This window comes from Aulostomus chinensis, chromosome 11 (assembly GCF_037954235.1).
Source record: "Aulostomus chinensis isolate RoL2024-O1b breed Wild chromosome 11, RoL_Achi_v1.0, whole genome shotgun sequence".
Taxonomy (NCBI): Eukaryota; Metazoa; Chordata; class Actinopteri; order Syngnathiformes; family Aulostomidae; genus Aulostomus; species Aulostomus chinensis.
The window spans coordinates 2,150,348-2,158,511 of NC_141330.1; the positions used below are offsets into that span (position 1 = coordinate 2,150,348).

General features: G+C 44.7%; 1 protein-coding gene across 6 annotated transcripts; it reads right to left on the reverse strand.

Moving 5' to 3' along the window:
* Window positions 1-851: 851 nt before the first annotated feature.
* Window positions 852-8,121, reverse strand: hormad1 (HORMA domain containing 1). 6 transcript variants are annotated; one of them, XM_086217057.1, is made up of 16 exons: window positions 7,973-8,121; window positions 7,534-7,618; window positions 6,742-6,886; window positions 6,044-6,107; window positions 5,826-5,862; window positions 5,097-5,117; window positions 4,885-4,911; window positions 4,710-4,777; window positions 3,824-3,972; window positions 3,306-3,463; window positions 3,086-3,154; window positions 2,880-2,925; window positions 2,550-2,608; window positions 2,005-2,088; window positions 1,512-1,565; window positions 852-1,283 (listed from the first exon to the last, which is right to left on the reverse strand). In XM_086217057.1, the coding sequence occupies exons 1-16, from the start codon at window positions 8,026-8,028 to the stop codon at window positions 1,188-1,190; spliced, it is 1,218 nt and encodes a 405-aa protein (XP_086073183.1). In that variant the 5' UTR covers window positions 8,029-8,121; the 3' UTR covers window positions 852-1,187. The 6 variants fall into 6 exon arrangements, with proteins under 6 accessions (XP_086073183.1, XP_086073182.1, XP_086073187.1 ...); XM_086217056.1 differs by having other exon boundaries at window positions 3,824-3,975; XM_086217061.1 differs by having other exon boundaries at window positions 3,824-3,975; window positions 7,534-7,596; window positions 7,973-8,119.
* Between the last annotated feature and the right edge of the window lie 43 nt (window positions 8,122-8,164).

The following is an 8,164-nucleotide window of genomic DNA, read 5'->3' on the forward strand; positions in this document are numbered from 1 at the left end:
ACACGACCAGACTCGCAGAGCTGCCTTAACCCCTCATTGTGTTTCATCAGCTGTCAATACGAGCCCCGCTGTCTAAATACATTTCATAAAGTGTTGACTGAAGTCAGACCTGATTCATTTCACAGCTCATAAAGAGCCGTGGATTTCCTGCTTCTCCATTCTGCTTTATGCTTCTCCGCTTTCAGAAACACTCATAAAAACACAGACGGTGAAATAAATGCAGCGGCTGAGACAATGCCTCGGAAGTCAGGGTTGATTTGATGGAGTCTCTCTCTCTTTCCCCCCTCTGGCCCGCTCCAGACACAGAGAGGGGGTGTCTACTTGGATATGCATCACAAAGGCTTCCTGCAGTATTGATCCGCAGTGGGTTAAGGCAGTCTATCAGCAAATGTCCCTCTCTCTGGGAAAAACAATAGGAGATTAAAAACACACAGCTTGTCGGGCGGGAGGCTGCTGACGGGCCCTTATCTGGGTCCAAAGGTCACTGTGTACAGATATAATCCACTTTCACTTAACAGCTTCATTTAAGGCACCTCGCATGCAAATGGTGGCATTTAGGGGTCTATTCAAACATGGAGGGATGTTTGTCAGGGTGGATTTTGTTTGGACAGGCAGGAAACTGCAGCAGTCGCCCGCAATTATTGTTGTCCAAAACAAAAATCAAATGTATTAATGCTGATGGTGACAGAGGGCGAACAGGTATTTTGTACCGGTGTCTTTTTACAACCCTGCAGACAGCGTGAGCTCTCGTGGTGGGACAGCGGTGCCCTTTGTTGTTCCTGATAGAGCCGAATAGAGAGAGCAATAAACTGATCTGACTGATTTCATCACAGCTGTAAGAGCACCTGTGGAACATTCTCCATGGGTTTTATTCAAGTTTGCACTGCTGTTTTCTAAACAAACACTCAGAAGGGTTACAGCAAAACAAGCGCGAGCATTCAAACGTCACGTTAACCCTGTTTGAGGAGTCCAACTGAAGACATGTAAAAGTTTAAAATGGCGGTAACTCGCTGAAGTAACTCCTCTTTTTATGTATTCAAGAGTAGAGACAACAAAACTACTTCATACTACCATAATCTTAACACATTACTGGAACACTTTCAAAAAGTCCCTGAGAAAAGGAGAAAAATGAAAAACCTGGCTGGAGGTGAGAGGAGCAGGTGTGTGGTTGGCGGTGGCGTCTGAGCTCAGAAGCGTTCTTTAGGCTCGCTGAATTTGCGTTTCTTCTTGGACCTGGAGTTGGAGGGAGCTTCCTGGCTGTTTGGGATGTCATACTGAGAAACCTGGTGACAAACGACAACCTCAGTACTTAAAGATACCTCCGCCTGCCTCGCTGCCTCACCTGTCAAACAATAAGGATTCCGCCACATTTTCCCCTTAAACACGCATCTTAAATCTACCAACATCATCAAAAACACAGCTGCTTTATTATTAATGTATCCTCAGATGACCATAAAATACTTCACATTTCATGAAACGAGGCGGCGGCACTGTTACTCTCAGTATCTCACCAGTTTATCTTTCATAGCTGTTGCCTTTGTACTGTTCACAGTCAGAACTGTCTCCTGCACGCATGCACACACACACGCACACACACACGCACACACACACAAAAGGCATTTAGGAGGGAATTATCACTGAGCATCATCCTGTGTAGAAGTCTTTATCATGAGTTTATTGGTCATGGTTATCAGAATCAACAGTTTACTTCTGAAACTTTGGACAAATCCAGCAGATTTAAGTGGGCAGCACTTCTCTACAACAGAAAGTTCCTGCCTAGGACAAGCAGACCGTGTTTTTTTGTTTTCTACATATTGCAGGTGCTCCAGTTGTGCATCAGAGCCTCAGTGAGTTCAAATACGCCGCGTGAGCTGTTTGGGTGAATCCACCTGAAGGCCCAGAGTTCCAGGCTCTGCGGCGTCCGGTAGCGACGGAGCAGACCACATCTCGCCGTAACAACGAGGACACAAATGGTGGCTTTTGTGTTTCGAGAGGCAAACTAACCGTAGTGGATTTGATGATACGTCCACTCCTGGTCCTCTTCAGTCCCACCTCCATGTCAGAGGTCTTCTTCACCAGAGTGTCCATCTGAGAGGGGACAGACGGACTTTAAGTGCCCCACAAGTCGCTCTGTTACCACTTCCTCAATTATCCATTTGTTTAGCTGGTTAAATGTGTTGAAGGACTTTTGTCTCGTCTCATTGACAGTCAAACCAGCTGGTTCAAGACTTTTATACATGACTAGTATGTCTTTGCCCCCACCAGCTGTCAGACCAAAAGGAACAAAGATTGAAATCAATTCCAATTTAAACACAATCTTCTGTTTCTCTGAAACAAAAGGGACACTGAAAAAAATGTGTCCTTAAGTCAAACTGAGGAAATTATTCCCCCCGTCTTGCTTTATTCTACCCCCCGGTTCCTTTTTTTCCATGTAGGGCTTTCACTTGCTGTTGATTAGCAGAGGCTCCGACTCGGCAGGGCAGAACAAGTCCAATTAAAAAGAGCTTGTGTGTCCTGAGATGATTTGACCTCATTCGTGTCCCACCTACCTCTGCAACTTCCTCGTATTTCTGGAGCTTCTCGTGACAGGTCATCTCGAACTCAGGAGCTCGGAGAAGAAAAACAGCGTCACATATTTATGAATTCTTTCGTAATTTTGACTTCTGTATCATGTAGTCAAATAATCTGAATAGTTCCTTCTGGCGAAATGTTGTAAAAGACCTTGGAGAATGAATCTGAAAGCAGTCAACCCCCACAAATACTCTGTGACGCGGTGATCCAATGATGTTACAATCTGTTATACACTCCCGTTCAACAAAAAATGAAAAAACAACCTTTGACAAGTCATCATGTGCTGCCTCCAAGTGAGATGAACTTACCGGCGTCATCGTCGTCAGGCTTCTCCACATCTTCGATCACATGACTCTAAAGATTACAACACGCTGTCAGAACACAATGATTGAAACCACAAGAGCAAGCACATATCTGACCTGTCGTATGAGGAAGGAAGCCTCCACTCCACACTTATTACGGGTTTGTTTTTCTGCCTCTTCATTATTTAGTGTCTAAAATTACGAGTGCTGACCTGCGACAGGGCGCCCGCCTCCTCCATCTTCAGAACCCACCTCTCTGTCCCTTTAACTCTCTCCTCCACCTGCACACATGAAGCGACATCCATAACTGTCAATCAAAACCGGCTCCCAGAAGTGCTGACTGCAGCGAAGCCAGCAGGCTGGGAGACAAAGGCCAAAATAGTGTCCATTATAGAAGAGGGATGCTAGCTTAATAGCATGTGGCGCTTTTACCTGCTCCAGTCTCTGCCTCTCGGTGGCCATGTCCAGCTTCACCGTGTGGAAAGGGGTGGCCACCTCGCCCATGGTGAGTTTGACCGGCTCCCTCTCAAACTCTATCGTGTCGCCGTCAGCCTCCTTGAAGCCGGGCGGCTGGTAGTCCTGAGGAGTGACTGCAAGGCAGACAGACATTCACGGTGGGTCAGCAGGGGCCAGACATCAGCTGACTAAGGTCTAAAGTTATTCTGAGGCTCTGTACGCGTGAAGCCCTCCAGTACGACCTTCCCCATGAAGGCTGTAATTCTGACTTTACGGCTAATGTCCGGCAGCAGCATCACGGTGATTCATATATCAGCTCCATCTTTGGGTCATTTTTTTCCCCCAAAACCTAAAGTTTTGAAGTCTAAATCAATGATTTTTAGTGTTACGGAGACTTACTTAGTCGTCATGCTGTCAGTGAACCACAAATAAACTGGAATACTTGAGCACATCTGCCTGAGGTCTCAGTCTGTGTTCCCATCTGCTGACATTACCACAGTCGTAGTACGCCAGCTTCATGTTGAGGCAGACGCTCTCTGGTAGGGGACCCAGGTTCTGCATCAGAGTGTAGAGCTTCCTCACCAACAGGATGCTGGCCTTCTTAGTGTTGCCACACGACATGGCTGACGTCCTGCTGTTGTTGCTGCTGAGGAAGGACGAAGGGTGAGAAACGAACACACGACGGACTGGCAATGCTGCTGGAAGGCGAATGAAAAAATGATGACACGATGATGAAATGTTAAGGCTGCGCACAGTAATTTAGGGTTGATAGAGTGATAACGAAAGATCCCAACTCCCCTCTGCAGAACTCTGAAACGATTCTATGTCCAAGGAATGAGACAAGAACTTAAAACCTTCATGCTTCGTCTATGACTCAGTTTTCTGGTGTGGGATATTTGTACATATTCAGTGAGATAATGCAACATTTGCCTCTTCAAAATTACATTGCAGCAAATTATTGCAGGTAAGTTTCATCGTGACAACTGACTTTGTGATGGGTGACATTTAGTGGCGTATCCAGCGTCATACTTCGATTGCAAAAATAGCATCTTTGAGTATAAAAACCTGCAACTCCCCATCCCCTGGAACTGAGGAAGCCTGTTCAATGAGAAGCGAAATGTCTTCAGGAAAACTGAAAGTCCAGTTGACGCCGACTCAGCACCTGTGAGGCAGGTTTAAGAGCTTGTACGTCTTACACCTGTAGCTTCAAATACGTTCAGGTCACACCGGCCGAGTCACAAATATAAAAAAAACCAACCAGTCTCTGATTCGTTCTCTCCTGCACAGATATGACGTTCACTCAGTGTTTGCATTATTGTCCTGTCTGGCTTCGTGAGTGAACTCCACCCATAAAGCCAGTAAAAAAAAAAAACTTCCCACCTTTCAAAGTCCATTTGTGCTCCTTCAGAGGTGTACTGGATCCTGAACTGGTAAAACTCAGTCACTTTCTGAAACACAGGACATCAGCTGCTGAGACACACAGGACTGGTCAACACTGCTTGTTGTCTGTCACGTGGCTGAGCGGCGTGAGATTTAGACTCCAGCAGCGGCTCACCTGAGGGTTCTCTGGGTCCGTGTAGATCTGGAAAAACCACCCAACAGGCTGAGTATCATTCTCTTTGGGAAATTGTGAAAAGCACAACATACAGGAAGTGTCCACTCAAAACATTCCGACTAAAATAAGCACACATCTCACCTTTATGTCTATCGAGAGCAAACGGTGAGAAAGACCAAATACGAGGAGTTATGAAGTGATAAAATACTTACAGACATAATAACTGTTCGCAGCTGGGGGAAGAAGAGAATCCTGCAGTTAGTAGCAGAAGCACAGTGAGGACATGTTTGATCTGCTGGTTACGCTCCCTCACGTCTGAGTCCCTCATGCAGACGTTTTGGATTTAAAGCACTGAATAAATCTGCAGAGTGGAGACGTTTCCCCAGCAGAGGAACACATCGGTCGACTCACACTGAGGGTGAGACGCGTTGCGCTCTGCCTCTATTTTTTTCCAGTCTTCTTGAGTTTAATATCTGCAGTGCATCTTTGAGCCATTTGAGGAAGTTCACGTTTCCATCATAAATGCTGCAGAAAGATCCCACCAAACAAACAAAACTTCTCTCATACCATAACATAAACAGACAAATATTTCTAACTCCAGTTAATGGCGAGCTCGAGTTTTATCAGCATGAACACCTATCAAAGAAACTTCCCGTTAAACACAAAGGATTTTGCTTCTCACTGAAGAACATACTTGCATATTCAGGCCCTTGTGAAATTAATTTCCATGACTTTCCCAAAATTTTCTGGCCTTTTTTTTATTTTCGAAAATGTTTTCAGAACCTGGAAATTTTCGTGACTTTTCCAAGGTTTTTTGTTTTTTTTTACAACCGAAGTAATCATGATTGTAGATACAGCCTGAAGAGGGCTGAAGGTGTTGTGAAGGGAGTTTGGGGAGCACTCGCCATGACAGACGACCGATGGGAGAGGTTGAAACTTACGTATTTCTTCTGGATGGCCTCGAAGCATCCCTGCATCCTTGAAGAGGAAAAACATCTTTAATCAACAGTAAACGTATCGTCCAACGGTGAAACAAATGTCACCCATGAAATAAAGTTATTTCACTTTTCAAAAGTTGAATTTATGATAATACACGAGTGATAAGCTACAGTCTGCTGTCCAGCGCTTTAAGTTGCTTTGGAGTGTGTTTGTTTTTTACCACTGGACGATCTGACTGGCCCCCGGACAACTGCGCTCTTCTCTGAGGATCATCACTTTCTGATCTGTGGAAACAGAAGACAGAGGAAAGAATCTCCTAAGAATATATTCCTGAAAGGCCAAATGACTTCACGGTGGGTTGTTGCTCCAGAGCGGCCAGCGCGCAGAGCGGCTTATGGTGGCAGGATGGAGCTGCTGCTCGGAGCTCCAAGAAGCTGCAGCGCGAGCCGCTGGTCCCACTCGCCTGCAGAGGCGTCTGGCTCTGAAAACGTTATCAAACAGCCAAAACCAACCCTGACCGGAGTTCCCTCAGGTTCTTGTCCAGACTGTGGAACTGCTGACATTCAATGTAAAGGCTTGATCACGCGTGAATATCTCCTTTGCGTGTCTCCTGTAGTTGTCATGTGCTGTGTCCATCATAAAACCTGAATTTGTGCCCCCTAACTCGCTAATGTCCCATTTTATCTTCCTGAATGGTTAATTAGAGGCTTTAAAATGAGGAATAGCTGTTAATGTGATTTCCAATAATAATAATAATTTTGATTTATATAGCGCTTTTCACGACACCCAAGGACGCTTAACAAGAACACAGAAAACCTGGGTGAACAAGTGCCTTTTCAACAAAGATTTAAAGGATTCCAGGGTTTGGGCCTGGCGGAGGTGTGTTGAGACACAAAGAATTCTCATACGTGATCTGACCTTCAACATATTTGCTCCCGTAAGCTTTTTCAGGGAAAAGGCCTCTGAGGTAGGTGATGCCAGACACTGCGATGGCCAGAAGCTTCTTGATGACGACGATGGACTGCTGTTCCGTCAGGACCTGGTTAGGCAGCAGCTGAGTGTCCTGCAGTGTAGATACGACACCGCCACATGTGAAGATGTCCTTACTGTCACACCTCAGTGCGTCACATCAACACGCTTCTATAGTAGAGGTAGAAGTACTTCCGTAAGAAGTTGCGTACTTCTACATGCTTGTGTAAAGGTAAAGTAGATGTTCAGTTTGTTCTCCATCCAAACTGTTAATTGTTGCAATCCTAATCACTGGTGACCGTACGTCTAATTGGCTCTGAAATGTTTTATGTTGAGAGAATTTTGAGGCAGTGTTGTTGGGAGAGTTCATACGTTGTGGTGTTGTTAGAGCAACATTGTGAGAGCTTAAACGACATTCAATTACAGGAACTTTGTCTCCAAGAACTATTTTGCATTTTAACAACACAATGTTGAGTCTGCTTTTCAGCCTGCAGCCAACCTTAACATTTATGTTTTGAGAGAAAGTTTGGTAAAAGGTTATATGAACAACATCTAGATACTTTTGACTGTTACTGCGTGAAAAAAAACAAAACAAAACCAAACAGAAAACTTGACATAACACTGATTAACTCCATATGCATGCAAACTCTCTGGTAGTTGGTCAGGCTGCAGTAACTGTGCAATGCTTCTATGCTCCTGACAGTGAAAGCACATTGGCTGGTGGCTGTGGATGAAAGTTACCTGTGACGTTTTCAGTTGTTGCACACAAGCCATAGTTTTGGTGACACAAACATGGAAGGCAGCCTGTAAAGAACAGAAGAGAAGGCTACAACAGAGAGGTTAGCATGGTAAGCATTAGCTTAACATTGCCTTCAACTAGCTACCTGACCCATGAGCTAGTATTAGCTAATTATCGTGTAACAGGTGTAATTACATCAAATTTTCATCACTGGGTTCAAGCTGTTAAGGGGGTTGTTGTTGTTGTTGTTTTTTACTGGCTACTGACAGTAAATCCTGCATATCTGAACCAAACCATACAACACCAGAAGTTTTTAAAAGTTGATCCAAGCTAACTTAGGACGTAACTAATTCCCGCTAATTGTTAGACTGACGGCGGCAACAAGGGCTCAATCAATTAAAAATGTTTTAAAAGTATTTTGAGGTAAATTTCAATAATCACCTAAGTCGCTTGTTACAACAGTTTTTGATGAATTCATTCAGTAGCACAACGTCCATAAGACGTTTAATTGCTTTGATATATTTTGTGCCGTTCAAGCTATTCGCGTTAATGCAGCGGAGTTCGCCCCCGCATCGCCAGCCCAATCTTCAACGCCTACGACCATTGGTCAGCGAGCTGTCAATCACAGTGAAC